General features: G+C 41.3%; 1 protein-coding gene across 1 annotated transcript; it reads right to left on the bottom strand.

The window, feature by feature from the left end:
* Positions 1 to 4,139: 4,139 nt before the first annotated feature.
* Positions 4,140 to 16,334, bottom strand: MARVELD2 (MARVEL domain containing 2). The gene is made up of 6 exons (XM_069775708.1): positions 14,858 to 16,334; positions 13,246 to 13,278; positions 11,981 to 12,117; positions 10,950 to 11,121; positions 10,478 to 10,528; positions 4,140 to 7,844 (listed from the first exon to the last, which is right to left on the bottom strand). Exons 1-6 carry the CDS (start codon positions 15,989 to 15,991, stop codon positions 7,728 to 7,730), a joined length of 1,644 nt encoding a protein of 547 aa, XP_069631809.1. The 5' UTR covers positions 15,992 to 16,334; the 3' UTR covers positions 4,140 to 7,727.
* Positions 16,335 to 19,637: the final 3,303 nt, after the last annotated feature.

The raw sequence follows: 19,637 nt of genomic DNA, 5'->3' as shown, positions 1-19,637 counted from the left end.
ACCCCGAGGCGGGAAGGGGACCCTGGGGGGAGGCGGGAGCGAGGCTGTTCGGCCTCTCGGCGGCTCCCGTGAACGGGCGACCCTCGGCATCTCCAACCGGGGGAACTGCTGCTGCCGCTGCAGTTAAACGCGGGCTATTTGCCACAACGACATCAAAACACTCTCATTAATTATTAAAAGGATGGCAGCGGAAACGCGTCGTGAGTACAACCAGCGTGGGCGTGGAGCCCACGGTAAGTTTCTGTCAGGTCAAACCGGCCCTCCCTCATCACTCAGGGACCAGCTTAACAGCGTTAAGGTACTATCTGGGTTTACATGGTAGTTCTGTAATTAACAGAAGTAATTTCAGTATTAACAGAAGAATCCGGGAGCCTGGAGAAACACCATTATTTACCTATACTGTAGCAACGAATTTTAAGGCATAATTGTGCTCATTGGTTACTTAGTGAAAATAAATGCCTATTATCTCGGTAGCAAAAGCACTGCTTTAACGCTCTTCTAAAACACAGAACTTGAAATTCATTCGTTGCTGCAAAGTTTAAGGTATTTTTTCTGTGATTTTAATGTGCTCATGGGAGCAAACTGAGTAGTGGAGTAATACAAGTTTTTGCAGAACGCGCAGAATGATCTCACAGTGTTCAGAATCACCCCTTTCAGGCTGGGTTCTCGTGTCATTGCAATAGCTTTCTTTGGGGGTTTCTTTTAATAAACTATCACTGTAAAGCTGTGAACAGTTAACTGGCAATTGCCTTTAAAAAGTGGGTCGGGGATGCTTCGTATTCCATTGAGTGTGTGTGTGTTAATTGCTCTGACCAGAAGAAATGTAGTTTTTCACTAAATGTTGTGCATGTTCCATTTTTACAATACCTTTAAATTTACCATTTGTCTCCTTTCCAAGCATACAATTTATTTTTAAAGGTGTCCAGAAAGATGGAAGAAGGACTCTTGTTCATATCCAGCAGCTCTTGGCATTACGGATTACAGCAGAGAGATTTTGAAATACTGATTAGTGTCATAGAGTGGTGCCTGGTCAAGATACCGGGCTGGATGCCTTCTAACCATACATGAAATTTTGAAGAAGTTTATTTTTGGTCTATAAAATAGCACAAGTCTAGACTAGATGATGCTGTAATGTGGAGATTTCTTACAGGTGACAGCTTCCTGAAGCTACAGCTTTTCCTTTTCACTTGCTTTTCAAAATAGGGCAACAGGCTCTTTTGTTTGCACACACAAAACTCTGACTACACACTAAAAGAAAGCATCAAGAAGAAAATCAGTCACAGTTTTAACACCCAGTAGAAATACTACGTTTTTGGCTAGTACATACATCTGGGAAGGGCTTTTATTGTTCTTTCCAAAGAATAAATACAAAGCACTTGTAATAGTGATTATTTCCCTATGCAGGTAGAAAATTGTGCTTCTCACACTGAAAACGCACTCTTACATTGTCATGGTTTAACCCCAGCCAGCAACTAAGCACCACACAGCCGCTCACTCACTTCCCCCCCACCCAGTGGGATGAGGGAGAGAGTCGGGGAAAAAAAAAGTAAAACTTGTGGGTTGAGATAAGAACAGTTGAATAGAACAGAAAGGAAGAAAAAAAATCACAACAATAATAATAAAATAGTTGGAATATACAAAACAAGTAATGCAAAATGCAATTGCTTACCGCTCACTGACCGATGCCTAGTTACTTCCCAAGCAGCAATCTGCCCCCCCCCAGTTTATATACTGGGCGTGACGTCATATGGTATAGAATACCCCTTTGGCCAGTTTGCGTCAGCTGCCCTGGCTGTGTCCCCTCCCAACTTCTTGTGCCCCTCCAGCCTTCTTGCTGGCTGGGCACGAGAAGCTGAAAAATCCTTGACATAGTATACTTAGCAACAACTGCAAAGTCAGTGTTATCAACATTCTTACCATACTGAATCCAAAACATAACACTATGCCAGCTACTAGGAAGAAAATTAACTCTATCCCAGCCAGAACCAGGACATATATTTATAGGTGTTAACTATTCACCTTTCACAGCTACTGTAGTAACGATTATAAAACTACATTTAACTATGTAACAGTAACTTTCTTCTATTACCCTTACTTTGCTATGTCCAGAAATTTACAAACAATTCTGCAGTAGTATCATACCAGCTGATGCCAAATGTAGCACAACGTGGTCCCTACATTCAGGAGGTTACAACAGCAACTACTTCACATTGTTACACCTAGAGGATGATTTGTTTAAATACAAGAAAAGCATTTTCAGTTGTATAGGTTAACGTCAGACTACTTGAGAAGACATGGTGACAAAATGTTGCCATAGGATGGATTGGCCTTTGTGAGAATGAGGCAGCAGGGAAAAAACAGAAAGAGTCCAAGGGAACAGAAGGACAGATTTGTTAGCAGAACAAACTCACTAATAGAAAAACAGGATCAGAACTATGAAACACTCAAAACTACCAAGATCTGAAATCTGCTGTGAAAAAGAAAAAAAAAATTTACATTTAATTTACACATGCCTATATATAATTTTTATATATCTCCAGAATGGAATACTACATACAGTGGTAGAAAAGGAAAATTACTGTAACTACTCATATAACTACTCATAGTTATAGGGTGAGAGGAAGAAACCCAATAACATCTACAGAGTGTCGACGCGGAAGTCACGGACACTGCACACAATCAATATGATTAACGCAGATGCCCATTTATTGCCCAAATAGCTTGGTTTATATAAGTATTTTAGTTCCTGCTCATGCGTAAGCCATCTGTTGATTGGTTAACATGTGCTGTCCACGTGCCTAAAACAATAATGTGATAGGATAAGGCCTTCTGATCACGCAAATGGTTCCCCCTGCCTGTAACTTGTCTTGTGTCCTGCTTTCAGTCACGTAGGCCCAACTTTGTTCAGCATTTTGTGCTTATTTCATCAAACTTTTGTAGCAACAGTTAGCCTTGTTCTACTTTTCGTGCTCGCTTCATCAAATCTGTAGCAACAGTTAATCTTCACCATGTCCTTGAGGCCTGCTGCCTGCAGAGGCCTCTGGCTCACGGAATAATCAGTTCCATTGTGCCTGGATTGTTCACTATATGTCCATTGTTTTCTAAATATCCCACAACAAAGTGCACATATTTTAGGAATAGTAGGGAGTAAGGAATCTTTCCAGATGAAAGAATACATCATAGCCATTTTGCATGTTCTGGTAATTCCACAAGGTTTTTATCTATATTTAAACAGGATTTCCATGCAGGTTCTAGAACTGTACGAATGTCTCTATTTATTTTGTTACAGTGAAAATTACATGTAGTTTTAAAAGCTTGCAAATATTTGCTTTCCCATAACGTAAGCAAAAAAATGCAGTTATGCAAAAGTGTACTCTTTCATGTGCAGAAAGAGTTTGAGATCTTTTCATATTAACATCAAAACAGAAAAAGTGGTAACAAATAAGTTTCAGGTATTTTGATGTTACGTGATTATTTTTGGTAGAAGCAAAACATAATTCTGAGCAGCACTGATCGATGGCATGTCACCAAGAGTTTCCATTTCATAAGCATCACAGTGAGGATTAGCTCAATTAAGCTAGAGATCATTTTAGCCAATTTCTCTGCAGAGCAATCATAACTTTACTGGATACGGTGGAAGTGTGCCAAGACTGGGTTTGAGGTCTTGAATTACAGGAAAGTTGCTGAGCATCCGTTTCTAAGGGGTGTCACTCTGCATCCAAGTAAGACAATAAATGAGGAAGAAAACATTTAAACAGCAGTAACATTTCCTTAAACAGGAGTGGGGAAAAACTCACCGCTTCTGTATCCTTCAGTCTGTTGCATTTATCGGAAGCAATTTATAAATATGGGGGAAACAGGAGAAATGAATTAGCTTTCAATTAAACCATACCTGGGAAAAATCCCAGATATTTTGAAGGAAAGCAATGAAAACTACTGAAGGTGGAAAAAGGGAAATTCTTGAGTTTATGAATTCAAGATTTGCTTCTAGGAACTGAAATACAGTTGTAGTTTGATCTACTCCCATTAGATCACGTGCCATCCTTTCTTAAGAAGGAAAAAGTCCAATTCATAAAACATCAAAATGGAAAAATGGCTGCAAGCTGACAATTGTAATAGAAGAAAGAAATGAGACTTCCTTCAGAAAAGGGATATTTTTTATTGTTAAGGCCAAGAATTTAAATGATGGACAGGAATGCAGGATATACAACCATTTTGTAGATTATGATTGTCCAAATGCTTCAAATCCCACCACAATTTTGAGATTAATAAAATAAATACTGGATAGCTTCTTCTACCATTTCAAATCAATTAGGTTTTTCATTGCCACAAGTATTTTTAGTTGATTCGCTGTCATGAAAGCTAGTCCACCCTACTACGTGATACAAACTTTTGGTTATATTTGTTAGGCACTGCTTTATCTGCCCTGCAAAAATGTACAGATTAGTAAAGAGTATGCAGATGTTGCCACAGTTGTCTTGATCAAGGATATCCTATCAAGACAAAAAAAAAAAAAAGCCCTTTTATTGATTTATTCAAGTCTAGTTTGAAAACCATTAATATTCCTGGAAACTGTTAAGTCTCTCGGACATTTCCCTTTGTAGACCTGTGTAGCTAGGCAGCCATTTTCTAAGAGGAAGACTGAAGGATAAAAGTTCTTGTTATATACACTCAGTATCTGAGGACAGGCTGTAATTGAAAGTGGATGCGCATTGATGTAGGGCAATAGCAATTGGTAAGATTCAAATAAATGTTAACTACCTTCTGCAAAAACCCAATCACTGAGCAAGACCACATAGCAGACAGTTTACACATACATGTAACAATGTAGTTTCACAGAGTTGAGACTAGGGAGACCGATAATCATCTAATGACTTCAGTTTTGTCGGAAGTATAGCTTCTATTCCTTAAGGATATCAAGAGACCACTTTCCCTGATAGTTCTGATTGTAACTAATTCTCACTCAATTTCCTCCCAATTTCTGTCTTGCATTTGACTTGATCAACCAACCAACTCCAAGCCATTAATTCTTATTTCATTAATCTCAATTTCTCTAAGAGATAAAAATGTTTCTTAGACTAATATTTTTTCTTTGGCATGTTCAGAGCACTGTTGACAAGACCCTTTTCAGTGTTTCATTGATGGGTTAGAGCAAAACCAGCTTACCAATTGTATGCACCCAAAGTGCCTGCTTAGCAGTGCTGAGGTCCTAACAGATTCAGGACTGAGCAAGTAATTTACTGTAATGGTTGCAACATGTTGCCCTGCTGGACTTCCTATGCTGCTAAGGTAAATGCCTTCTCCTGGGGCTCCATGCTCAGCACACCCTACTGCCGTGCACCGCACTAATCCTATTTGAAACCCAAAAGGCTGGCAGAAGGGAGTATTTTTACCTATCTTCTCTCGGCAGCTTTTGGAAGATCCACTCAGCCACACCTGTGGCACCTTGCTGGGAAACACAGAGCAACCCACACACAGCTGTCTCTGCTTGGTTTATTTCCTTGTTCCAGCCACAGGCATGGTGTCCCCTTTTCCCAACCCATTTGCAGGAAAGGACAAGCACGATGCTTCTGCAGAGGCTATGCAGGCACTGTCTGCGGGGCCAGGAGCCCGTTTCTCAGAGACCGAAACTCAGACCACTGTCAAAGGGAGCCTGGAGCGGGGTCTCAGTGTCCTGCAGGAGGAAGACCTACTAAGGGTGCAGACTGTGAATCTTCCAAAGAAAACATAAGAGTAATCTCTGCTCTTTAGCACTTTATAAACATCCTTAAACTTGGACCTGGTACTGATGCAATGCCCAGAACTCCCACTGAGAAAAAATGAGAAACCTGTGTGTACAGTGAGAGGAGGTCATTTAGATTGCAGGGATTTGGCCAAGGACGCATCTTACAAAGAAAAGTTTAACAAGTATATAGCACAATGTGTATAAAACACTTGGCCCAGCTCCTTTATAAGGTAAAGAGGTTTACTCTTCTTTGAAAAGAACAGAAGCATGAACCAGAGAGAGAGAAACTTGAAAAGAGGGAGAACAAGGCATTGCACTGACTGTCATCTGACTTCAGACTGATGAAAATATTGAGACACCCTCCAGGTAGATAAGGCTGAAGGCTTCCATATGAAGAGGTGCCAAGTTTTCAAATTCTCTCAGTGTTCCCATGGTGTCTTGTGTTATTTACTTCACCCACTAAAACTCTGGGAATTAAGTGGCTGATAAAATTGGAATGTCATCTTTTAAATATGAAAGTGGGTTTGTAGCTATCAGGATTGCAGTGTGAATGATAAGGGCTCAAAAATCAGAAGGGATATAACTGCCAGAGATAGGTACATTAATGGATTTCCAGTACTGAAGAACAGGTGGTACTACCATCACTGTTCTCACCTGGAAGCAGCTTTCCTCATGTCTTGCCTTTAAATTAAGGCAAAAGTTGAAAACTTTCTTTTAAAGAAAAAATGATTGCTAACATAAATTTGAAATAACCTTAATCAGAGCACATTTTCTAACACAATGCTTTTATAAGCAATAGAATAACACGGCTACACTGGTGGGGTTTTTTTTTTCAAATTAAAATATATTTCAGAACAGATAAATTGCAGTTGTAGAAAACTGTACAAAGAAACTATCAATGCTTCTAACAATTTTAGTAAGTAAAAAAGTAAACAGATGTGAAAAAGGATACAAAGAGAAAATGTACTGGCTTATGAAAATGTTTGTGTACACAAACTATCCCCAAGATAAAATATAATAATGTATATTGAATTTATGCAGATATGCTCTGGAAAGCATGTCTATTAAGATATTTTACCTGGCCTTATAAGGATACTAATAATTTATACTTTGAATGAGAACTAATTTTGCTGTACTTACTCTCTGAATGCCAAATTCACAAACAGCTGCTATGTAGACAAAAAGTCCTGTTACTTGCTGATGAAGAATAAAGTGTTTTGCCTTTAAACCCAAGGTTTCCTACTAAGATGACCCAGAAAAGGCATGCAGAGCATAATGGCCTGTAGCAACACTAACAGAACACTAACATGAGTCTCATCCTGTACCTCTATTCCTTTAAGGCCATATATAAATTTGTTGCATCACCTCTAAAGAGAGGAACAAAAAAAACCCCCACAAAAAAACCTAAAACCAAATACCCCCACAGTATGGTTGCTTAAATAGGAAGTTATTTTCCATCTCTTGTTGGGTAAAATTCCAGACAATTTCTGTCATAGAGCAGAGCATTTGGAAATACAATACAAAAAGTCTTATTAAACTGATTTTTGACTTGCCAAAATTATTCAGTGTGATTAAGGACTCCACCAAAGCCCAGCCAGAAAGAACAGCTCAACTCCTTCCTGTATCACTAAGATGTCAGCTGTAAATAAAATCTGTAATTGTTAATGGCATTTCTGTGCAAACTTTTGACATGGTATTTAGAATTACTTTCTCCACTAGGCTTTGCAAGTTTGCAAATATAGTATTTAACAGGCCAGGCTGTGTGCTGTCTAATAAAAGCAGAACTTTAGCACAGGTTTTCTAAACTGATCTGATAACTTCATTACATAAATTTAAAATTGGATCTGCATACAAAACCTCCCAGTAAAGTACAACATCTAAATAAGTGACAAAGTGATTAAGCAATCCCCATAGGTGTACTGTTCTGAGAGTAAATAAATAGTTTAAAATACACATATTGATTTAAAAAATAGGAAACAGTATCCACAAAGTGAAGGCATAGCTAAGTTTCTACATTCCAATTCATAACTTTATCATAGTCCTGAATCCGTTGTTTTATGTGAGAAAGCTTATTCTTTAGGTATTCACAACGCTCCTTTTTCTCCAGAAATGCAGGATCCTGTCAAAAATACAAAAACCTTTACATTAATATATTATACGTTCTGACTCCTCCAAGAATAGTCTATTATCAGTAATGTTCTTGATTAAGGACAATATATAAATATTCTCCCCAAATCACTTTTTCCCTGGCCACAATTTCTTATTTCCTGCTTCCTGTTCCTTCATGAAAGGCTGGAAAAAAAGGTTCTGCTTTTATATACTGTAGTTACATAGTACACAGAGCAGTTTTTAAACAGAAATCTGCAAATATAAATGACATCCTACTATGTAATTTAGATTTTATAGGTGCCTTGTGGTATGTCTAATAAATCCCTCCCCCTCAAAAAGCAATAAAGTTTAACTAACATGGACACAAAATTTGAATTCCATGAAAAAAGGTATTTGTAACATATTATGTTTCTAATGGAACAAAGGTACACATTTACTGCCCACATTTAAAAATAACAAAGAGAAACCTCCTAGATTACACTGAAAATTACATTTTGAGAGTCTAAGTCCCATGCCACAAAGAAAATACAAAACTTCTTTTCAAGGGTAAGACTAATGTTTTCTGTTGTGAACTTATATATATGTTGTATCACTGTGTCAGTCAGTGAATATAAATGAAATGGATCCCCCAAAATAACCAATCTTGTAACACTAAGAGATGAGACATACTCTCAGAAGATGAAAACAGTGGAAGCAACCACCGGATGGCTGGAAACATATTCTGTACCCCATGCCACTGCCTGGAACACTATCCTGGGCCTTGAGAAGCAGGTCTTGTGGCGACATGGTACCCCAGAAAGAACTGAGTCAGACAACGGGACTCATTTCCGAAACAACCTCATAGACACCTGGGCGAAAGAGCATGGCATTGAGTGGGCGTATCATATCCCCTATCATGCACCAGCCTCTGGGAAAATTGAGTGATACAATGGACTGTTAAAGACTACATTGAAAGCAATGGGAGGTGGAACTTTCAAACATTGGGATACACATTTAGCAAAAGCCACCTGGTTAGTCAACATCAGAGGATCTGCCAATTGGAGTGGCCCTGCCCAATCAGAATTTTTACATACTGTAGAAGGGGATAAAGTCCCTGTAGTGCACATGAAAAATATGTTAGGGAAAACAGTCTGGGTTACTCCTGCCTCAGGCAAAGGTAAACCCATTCGTGGGATTGCTTTTGCTCAAGTGCCTGGGTGCACTTGGTGGGTGATGCGAAAAGATGGAGAAGTCCGATGTGTGCCTCAAGGGGATCTGATTTTAGGTGAAAATAGCCAGAATTAAACTGTATGATATTAGTTGCTATATAACCCTGCTACTGTATGTTATCATTACTATAATTGTTACATGCTATGTCCATAGTACTATAGTAAGAATCACTTGGATCAAGCAAGAAAGAACTGCGATAAAACTGAGCAAAGCGCAGTAGTGATGGAACCAGAACTGACTCCAGCATGCAACAATCCAACGGTGCACACCATCCTCCTGCTGCGTCAAATGTCATCTGCTCGTCACACCGCACTGAAGCCCAATTCTGCTCTACCAACTGAGAGGACTTTGCACCATCCCTCCTGCCCAGACAGACGGGTATGACAGATGGAGCCCAGAGTCGGAAACTAAATGAACTCAACAAACATTTTATGAACATAACCCATGAACTAAAGGAATGGTATCTCTGTGTGTGTATACTTATATATATATATATATCATTGTTCATATGTCTCAAAGGGATGGAAAGGTGGTGATGATTGATCAGGATGTAACTAAAGGTATGGGAACTGAGCATGACGTCAATGGTATAGAATAAGGGGTGGATACTGTCCTGGTTTCAGCTGGGATGTAGTTAACTGTCTTCCTAGTAGCTGGTACAGTGCTATGTTTTGAGTTCAGTATGTGAAGAATGTTGATAACACTGATGTTGTCAGTTGTTGCTCAGTAGTGTTTAGACTATAGTCAAGGATTTTTCAGCTTCTCATGCCCAGCCAGGGCACCTGACCCAAACTGGCCAACAGTGTATTCCATACCATGTGACATCCCATCTAGTGTAGGAACTGGGAAGTGGGGGGCAGGGAATCGCCGCTCGGGGACTGGCTGGGTGTCAGTCGGCGGGTCGTGAGCAATTGCCCTGCGCATCATTTGTACATTACAATCCTTTTATTACTACTGTTGTCATTTTATTAGTGTTATCATTATCATTATTAGTTTCTTCTGTTGTCATTTTATTAGTGTTATCATTATCATTATTAGTTTCTTCTTTTCTGTTCTATTAAACTGTTCTTATCTCAACCCACGAGTTTTACTTCTTTTCCCGATTTTCTCCCCCATCCCACTGGATGGGGGGGGAGTGAGTGAGCGGCTGCGTGGTGCTTAGTTGCTGGCTGGGGTTAAACCACGACAGCTTAACTGTTGTGGGGTTTTTTTTCCCACATCTGGCTAATGGAATCATTATTCTCAAAACAGGTTGTTGGCATGAGTGGAGTGGGTTGTGTCCTAACTTGCCAGAGTTTTAGAAGACAAAATATACAAAGTCCTGTAGTAGCTACAGATACCCTGAGTTAGCAAATTGTACCTAGTGTAAGACATGTTGACTATTTACACTCTCTTTGCTAGATTCATTAGCAATGTAAAGCTGAAAACACTCACATTTTTCTTCTTCTTGTATTCTTGCAGAACTTTTGATATCCTTTCCTGTTCCTAATGAGAGAGACCACACATTTTTAAACACTTTGAGTGTAGTCCATAACTTCATGTAAATTCTACAAAATGCTCATCAGAAGTAGAATTCTCATTTGATCAATCCATTCTAGTTGTAACATTTTAATTGTAAGTCTTGTATTTGAGAAATAGTGAACATAAGTTAACTGTAACTCACTCAAACTTGAAAGCTACTAGCATGAAAAAAAAAAAAACCAACCCCCACAAAAAACATGTATACAACTTAATTGCAACTTGGTATCCTTGACTGATGACCAGAGAAGAAATAACATATTTGGGGAAACTTTTTCTCCCACAGAGTCACTGCCAGCATTACAAGACATTGTGCCCTAGCTAAAGACAGTCAGAAACTGTCTAATACCACACCTGTTCTCCATGAGCCCATTTCACAGGTACTTACATATACGCTTTCAGGATGTTGAGGAAGCTGTCTAAGCAATGCATCCAGCTCATCAAACTTTTTTAATACAGCATGAACTTCCACAGACAGTTCTTTATATTCAGCAAACTGATCATTGAATACTGCTTTGTACCGGTCTCGCATTTCATTTGTTTGAATTGCTGGGTATTTCCTTTAAAAAAAAAAAAAAAAAAAAAAAAAAAAAAAGACTTGTTTTAGAGTTAGCACTTCAACAAACACATGGACCCCATGCCTCAACAGTATATTTCTGTATTGTTTGCTAATCTCATAACCTGCTGAAATTTGCATGTATGTAAAGCATTGAAATCACAGAATGACACAATGGTTGAGGTTGGAAGGGATGTCCAGAGGTCATCTGCTCCAACCTCCCTGCTCAGGCAGGGCCACCTAGACCAGGTTGCCCAGGACTGTGTCCACACAGTATCTGAATATCTCCAAGGATGGAGACTCCATAATCTGGGCCACCTGTGCTAAACCCCACAGTAAAAAAGATTTTCCTAATATTCAGGTGGAACCTCCTGTCTTTCAGTTTGTGTCCTAGTCTATGGCAAATAGTATAAAAATTAATTTATGATCTCATACTTCACCATGGAAAGGGCTAGGAGCATGTTAATAGATTTAGCACTTAGAAAGTACAAGAGTAGTCAATTTCAGGGGCTAAAAACACAAGTAATTTCCCATGCATTTTATTTTTTTCTAAATTGTCTGTGTGGTGGTCTTCTGTTCCTTTAGCAGTTATAGCATTTGCTAGATTATAACATTCTGCTTTAACATTTGATGTTTGGGTGTTTTTTTTTAAATTTAAGATTCTTTATTTATATCACTGGTTCTATGCCATTGATACCAGCCCCCATCCTCTCTATTGTTAACATTAACTTAATAAAAAATTATGAGTTCCCATAGCACATGCATGGCAGCAAAACCATTGGTGTATATATGAGAAATGCTCAGTGAAAAACATCATTCAAGTATTCTCCATTAAGTTTGTTCATCAAAGTCAAGTTACTTACGCTAAGTAGTCTGGCATCACTATAGGTTTAGGAATGTGGCCTGCAGGTATATGACCATTAAGTAGTTCTGGTTTTCTTTCCACTGATTTAAGCTGCCTGTAAGTGACCTCTTCTCTTGGTCTGTCATCACTTTCATACTGTTTTAGAAGAAAAAAAAATAATTCTTAATGAAGTCAGTTTTACTTCATATGCAATATGCATAAACCACAAAATACCCAACTCATTTGAAGACAGAGATAGAAATATTGAGCAGCAGTAGAAGCAAATCATAGGTTTTTCTTACAACCCTTATTGTAATTAGAAAATTAGTAAAGAGTTACAGTAATGTTTCTCACACAGTATCCATCTTCAGTTTGTCCTAACAGTGGTACCAATGACAAATATTTCTTGGGGCTTGGAAAGATTGGTCTTGTATGTCTTAAAAAAATGATTTAAGGAAGTTTCCTTGGATATCTAACTGATTTGTGAATGAACAGGAATCACTCGGTTCTCTGGAGTTCCCTTTTCCCCCTGTTTCCTATTGCACAATTTATTCCTTGATCCAGAAATAAAAGCACGTGGAGTCTTGTTGGAACACATAAAAAAGGATCCTGATCCAGTACTGAAGCAGCAAAGAAAACAGTGGTAGGAAATTCACAGTATCTAACAGGAGACATTTAAGACTGAAATAAATACACCATAAATTCTCTGGGAATCAACATCTGCTGTTAAGATCCTATACAATCTTTGTAGCATATGCAACCACATCTTCGTGCAGCAGAAGCACTAACATTGCTGATACTTCAGAACTGGCAAGGACGTCTTTGGAGCAGTCTCAGAGACACAGGAACAAGTTCAACTCACAGAGTACCTGCCACTGTGCTTGCACTGGCTCTCCTCCAAATTAAGCAGCCAGCCAGGAGGAAAGAGAGTCTCTAAAACCTACAATGCCATCAGATGACCTGCTGTTCTAGCCATGTCTGCAAAACTCTGTGATAAATGCTACAGAACTTGTAACTTCATAGAAGAGGGTAAGAGCACACACAGTCATCAGATTTGCTATTTACAGTAAATTTTATAACCTAGCCTAACTAGTAGTAACTTCTTTACAAGCTTGTTCTGAATCTTCTAGGTAGGAGAATGTTTTCTGGACTACATTAAAGAATTAAACCTCTCTTCCAAGCCAAGTAAGTAAATAAATAGATAGGTCAATCAAAATAGTGACATGAAAAAGAACAACCATTTGGAAATACCAGTAAACAGAAGAATAAAATCCTATTTCCTACCTTCTTTTCTGGAAAAGAGGACTGTGTTTTCATCTATCAAAAAATGGAAAGAACTGTAAGTTTTATTTTCAGCAAAAACAGTATGCAAAAGCAGAGTCTTAAAATCTAAACTTTCTCAAAATCATGCTGTACGGAGAATTACATTTATATTTAGGTATGAAGAAATTTAGCATAAGGAATATTTTCAAATCAATTGATTTAAAGACTGGTTAAGAACAGTGGAACAAAAACAAGCACCCAAAACGCAGAACAAGGACAGGATCTCCCAGACCACAGCTGTAAGGAACAGCTTGCAGAAAATACTCCATCCACTTCCCAGTCTCCTTTATTATTTCACATTCCAGCCCATATTAACTCACTGACACTCTGCAGGCTAATTCATTGCCTAGAAAACACAACAGTGCACTAACCAGTAGCTCAGGCAGCAGCTATTTTGCACAGCACTCTCCAGAGCCTAACCTATATTATAGAGGAATTCCCTTTAGAAACATTAAGTACCTGGAATAAAAGAACATGGATTGTAACAAGGAAGAGTGATTGAATGCCTTCTGTATAATTAATTCCAACAATCACCTCTTTCTTGCAGGACATATTAAAAGTGGGTTAAAAACTTTTATCAAAGAGCTGCAATGTACCTTTCAAAAGGGGAGTCTCAGTGTTATTCAAGATGGTGGAATGGAAACCAGTGTTAAATGAAAATGCTGCAAATCAGACAACAGTCACAGAGCAGAGGACATGCAACTTTAAACTTGTGCTCTCCTACTAAAATCACTTAAATGCTGACCCCTTCTTAAGTTAGGCTTATGTAGGCTTCACATGTTAATTTTTATGCTATATTAAGTTTTATTAATTTTTTTAAGGTCTTCTTGGTGGTGTTTTCACGTGAAGGAAGTTTTACACAAATGACTTTGAATTCTCTCGCTGAGAGGGCTAAGTCTCTACTATTACAGTTTATCATTAACCAGGTGAGTATTGAATGCTTCTAGTAAGGGCAAGGCCAGCAGCAGTGCTAAATACTTGATGAGAAAAAGATAAAGTTGATTGAAATCTGAGACACCAGAATCTAGCCAACTCTGTTATTACTATTATTTTCTGATAACTATTGTAAGGAAGGCTGAAAAGACATAAAGAAGTAGTTTGGAATTTTGCTTGCAAAGTAAAAATCAGTATTTCATGTTCTTATGGTCAGTCATGCTAGCCTGTAATGTGCTGAAAGCACAGTCTTCAAATAAATGCTAGGTGGCTTTAAGCCTAACCCTACAGAACAGCTGAATAAGCACATTGTTCATTGCTTCCTTTGTCTGGAAAATACGCACCAGGAAGTAGTTCATCAGCTGACGCAGGAAGAGAGCTGAGTATTACAAAGAGAACAGAGCCAGCTCCTTGCCAAAGTGAATGGAAAAAAAAAAAAAAGCCCAAGAATTTGGATCAGACATCTTAAAAACGCCTTTCATTTGGCGATCTCAAGCACTGTTAAGACCGGTGAAAGCTCACCCTCAAAGGCTACGGACCTGCTGCAGAGAAGACACCTGATATGACTCCATCTACAGCATGGCAAGATCTTACAACTGCTCCCCATCACACCTTACCCAGTGGACACAAAATGACTTACCTCCCGTTCCATTAATTCCCTGTGCCTCCTAGCTGCCTCATGCCTCCATAACTTTAGAGAAACCACCGCACTAATTAGGTAGATGATGACCGTGACAAACAAGAAGATGATTGCTGCTGTCTGACCTCCCTCTACACGGCAAAAAGATGCATTTATCGGTGTCTTAAACAACTGGTAATAGCAGAGCCCACCACGGTTGGTGTCATTGACGTACACTATGGCAGCTGACATGTACAGAAAAAACAAGGCCACGTTAATTCCAAACTCAGTCAGCGGCCACCAGTTGGAATCGAGAAGGATAGTCCGGTAGTACATCGACATGCCCAGCACCAGCAGCACTATCGTGACGATCCACGCCATTCCCGCCACCACCAGGATGAAAGGCGTTTTGGGTCCACTGTAGGAGTAGCCTCCGTAGGCGCTGCCGGCCCCATAGCCGTAGGGCTGCGAGTACCCGAACATGTTGTACCACTCGTTATCCTTGTGCACGTAGGCCGTGACGCAGGCGAAGACGGCGGCGCCCAGCAGCAGCTCCGCCACGCAGAGGATCCTGAGCAGGCCGGCCCAGGACTTCATGTAGGCGTACCGCTGGTTGTAGGCCTCCACCCGCTCGCTGTAGGTCTGCCCGGTGGCTGCGCGGTGCTCCAGCGACCCGCGGGGGTCCCCGGGCAGCATGGCTTCGGCCTCCTTCCGCGAGTCGTAGCTCCCGCCCGATCCCCCGTAAGGATCCTTGTAGGAGCCGGGCGCCGACCTGGGCTCCGGCTGGAGAGGGGCCGGGGAGGACGGCGGCGAGCATTCCACCCCGTCCGAGATGTACCTGATGTCGGAGGCCGCGCTGTCCCAGCTGGAGCCGTTGTTGCGTCTGCCTCTGAAGAAGTTCTTCCACGAGTCCGGGATGAACCGCCGGACCGGCTTGAGCTCGGCCGGCCCGCTCGGGCCGGGGCTGCCCTCGCCGGGGTAGGCGTCGGGGCCGAAGGGGGGCCGCAGGGGGAGCGGGGGCGGCGGCAGGGGGGCGGCGGTGCGCGGCTCCGCGTCCCGGGGGAGCTGGGAGCCGGAGCCGGAGCCGGGGCCGGCCCCGCGGGGCAGCAGCGACCTGCCGGGCCGCCCGCCCTCCGAGCCGGCGCTCCTCGACATGGCCGGCGCTGGGGCCCGGCGTCAGGCGGTCCCCGGCCCCGCTCGGCCGCCTCTCATTCACCCGACGGGAGAGTCCAAAGGGCGCCCGGCGCCGGGCGGACGAAAGCGGACGGTGCGGCCGACGAGTGCGCGCGGGTGGCCAGGCCCGGGAGCAGCAGCCGCCGCCCCGCTCCGCTCCCCGCTGGGCCGCCCTCGGCGCCCGCAGCCGCGCCCGCACCTGCGCCGCCCCGCCCGGGCAGCCGCACCTGCGGCGGCCGAGCGGGCTCGGCCCGGGGAGGCGGGAGCTTCCGGCCGGCGAGCCCCGGCGGCGCCGGGCGCGGGCGGCGCAGCACGGCGCGGCGTGGGGAGCGGCCGCTTTCCCGCCCGCTGCTCCGCCGCTGCGGGTCGGCGGGGGAGCGGGAGCGGGGGCGCCGCCCGCCGCCCGCCGGTGAGGTGCGCCGGGGCCCCCGCGGGATCGCCGAGCGCGGCGAGTCACGGCAGGGAGAGGCGTCCCGGTCACGGGGGGACTCTGCACAGGCTGCGCGGGCAGGTGAGAACCACTTTTCTCGCGTCCTTTATCAGACCCGGGGCTGTTCTTTCCCCCAGCACCACCGCCGTTCGAGGGGAAAACCGGCATGCTGCGCCGCCAGCTTCTACGGAATGCAAAGGGCGCGAGGGCTTCTGCTTGATGGTTGGATTTCCCCCCTCGGTAAATGGCGGAAACATTCTCAAAAAAGGCGTCCCAAATGATCTCTCATACAACGCGTCCGCTTCATATTTTTTAATATTCTTAGCTACTTTGAAATATTTTTTATGTTTTCTTCCTATGTTATGTTCACATAAAGTATCTGTTGCAGAGTGCAAAACAGCCTTCACGCGGCAGGAGTTTTACTTACATCGTCAGTATGGGATATAAAATTTTTACATACACGCTTCGGTCTCTTCTTTTAGGAGGTTCAAGCTTCCAAACAGCAATTTTTTTCGAAGGTGCAAATTTTAATAAAACCTTCAAATGCCAACAACTTATCAAATGTGGACTCTGGAAACATGCCGTACAAATGCAGAGTAAATAGAAATGTGTTAAAAATAAAGAGTGACGCTGCCTATCTACAGTCTCTTTCTAACTCTATTAGTCCTTAATTTATTGTTACCTCTTTTTATAAATAAGGCTAACTCCTGTGGCTCAGAACAGGCAGGGAACGGCTTGTGATTTAGTATTCAGCTCGAGTCTGATCCTGCAAGTTAAGGGGAAGCTGAGGAAACTTGTCTGGATGCTGACTTGGCCTTCCAGCCCACCTACATAGCTAAAGGAGTACTCTTGTGCAGACTATGCTCTCTTTAGCAAAGGCTGTTGTAGCATATTAATCTATTTTGGTGAATTAGTGGTTGATAATTTGTTATATTCAGTCACTACCCTTTTCCTGTATTTTGAATTCATCTTCCTCCATGATTGCTTGAGCTGCAGCAGGCAGAGGCTTTGATGGCAAGGCCGTTCGTTTCCACTGCATTGGCTGGAAGTAAGAGGGAGTCCATCCCATTCACTCACATTCATTTTGCTTTTTTCCATCTGTTCGGCCATCTCCATAGCATTCACATCAGCAGGGTCCCCCTCATAACTAACAAGTGAGTCTGGTGTGCCAGGATCTTTATCAGTAAGTGTTTCAAATTTTAACCTCTGAAATTATCACAGCAATGCTAAGTTACGATGGAATACCCACCACGTTTCCTGCGCTCTCAGCACAGAAACTACAGTGGAAAAGACTGCCCACGTACTGCACAAGTCTCCCCCCTTCACTGATGCTCAACAGCTTTCAACTTTTCTGGTAGTAATAACCTCTATTCACCACCATTAATTCAAGCCATATACGTTCTTTTCTTACATCACTACCATCAATATTATGCTTTATGGCTCTGTGCACATATTCCAATTATAGGTATTTGGGCCCATGACTCAACACTACGTAACCTGCATGAGAACCCACAGAATATATGGAACTTCCTCTCAGGTAAAGCTTAAAATGCTATACACCCAGTTTATTAATGCAGATACAAAAGGTCTATCAGTATTTAAATAAAGGCTGCAGACAAAATTAATGGCATAAGGAAGTCTACAATTAATTTGTAAAGTTATAAACATTTTGGCTTATACTAGTGTGGTCAGTTGACCTTGGCTGGCAATTTTATTCTCACATAAATCTTTTTGTTTGCAAACCCAAAGATTTTATCCAGATCATGCCCTGGACAAACAGACCTATGCCTAGGTCAGAGAACTAATATTTGGTACAATGGAAGAGAAGGCTAAACAAGAGTTTAAAACAAGATTGTAGTTAAAATGTTGCTACTAATGTTGTAATTCTAAGTAATTTGAACTGAAAAAAAGTTTTAAGAGCCAAAATATAAAATTATAAGGCTGCAGATGAGGGAAAATGTCACATTACAGGTGTACACTAAAGATGTTTCTGTATGAAAGGATTCTTAATGTATTAAGAAAGAAGTTGTTCTTAAAGTACATGTCAAGTTTACCTCCCAAAATGTCTTTTCAGTGGTAGCTTCCCAACATCTTGGATAAAGGCAATCTGAGCTGAGAAAAATAATCACCCATATCATATTGGGTAGATCACAATGCACATAGAATTAAAGACACTGGAAAATAAATAATTCATATGTTTAGTTAAGTGGTCCTGTATGTATTTGCATTGGATACCAAAACAGTTTATATATATTTGAAGTGTTTATCACATTACCATAACATATTTACAGACTGCCTCCACAGAATAGTAAATCCCTATTGTCTGTCAACTCTGTATTTATTATGTAGATTTATTATTACATAGCCTGCAAAAATAATTAATCAGGGTGGTAAAGCCTTAGTTAAGACATAAAGCCTTTTATTAGAAGTAATTAACATAGCATAGGTGACCCAGCTGTCTGAACAGTGATTTTTGGATTACATACACAGTAACCACCTGCTACTGGATTGCCTCACGTTACACAAATTTTTTAAATGCACTTCAAACTTCAGTTTTATTTACTTTATCTGGGAAAGGCTTTTTAGAGCCTTTTCAGGCTGTTGATGTTACTTTAAAAGGATCAGTAAGCAATGAAGATCTATTTAATATAGTCTATGAGATTTCCAGAAGGCTTCTCACCAAGTCCCCTAATGGCTTTTAAAGGAAGCCTTAAGCCTTAAAAGAAGCCTTAAGCCTAAAACAATGACTCAGTAGTAAAGTCTGATAAATAATTAGCAGATAGGAATTTGGGGAGGGGAGTATGAGTTAGCTATTAACTCCTGCAATGGAGGAAAGTTGCCAACACAGTTCTGCAGAGATCAGTGCTAGGACCTGGTCTATCCAGTACATTCCTAAATGTAAACCTGTGAAAAAAGGGGGTTAAGAGTGAGACTAGCAACTTTGCTGGTGATACTGTTAGACAGGCTAGTAAGGATGTGGGCTGTCAGAAGAACTGTGCCAGGACTTCATGAGACTGATGACAGGGCAATAACATGATGAAATTCAACGCACATGGATACCTGAAATCCATGCAGTAAAAAAAGGGAAGAAGGATTTAAAGTACTGCAACATGAGGACCCTGACTTACGTGTTTATAAAGCATCACATATGCCTCACTTCTGGCAAGACAGATACTTGTTTAATTTTTTCAGTTAAAT

The sequence above is a fragment of the Haliaeetus albicilla genome, chromosome Z, assembly GCF_947461875.1.
Source record: "Haliaeetus albicilla chromosome Z, bHalAlb1.1, whole genome shotgun sequence".
Taxonomy (NCBI): Eukaryota; Metazoa; Chordata; class Aves; order Accipitriformes; family Accipitridae; genus Haliaeetus; species Haliaeetus albicilla.
This window is presented reverse-complemented; position numbering and strand designations above follow the sequence as displayed.

Bases quoted from the DNA above. Each gene is read 5' to 3' on its own strand.
- MARVELD2 (XM_069775708.1), bottom strand. From the start codon at position 15,991: ATGTCGAGGAGCGCCGGCTCGGAGGGCGGGCGGCCCGGCAGGTCGCTG. The intron at 12,118-13,245 runs GTAGGAAATAGG...CTTCTAAAACAG, and splicing joins CCTCTTTTCCAGAAAAGAAG to TATGAAAGTGATGACAGACC. The intron at 11,122-11,980 runs GTAAGTAACTTG...TTTTTTTTAAAG, and splicing joins GTGATGCCAGACTACTTAGC to GAAATACCCAGCAATTCAAA.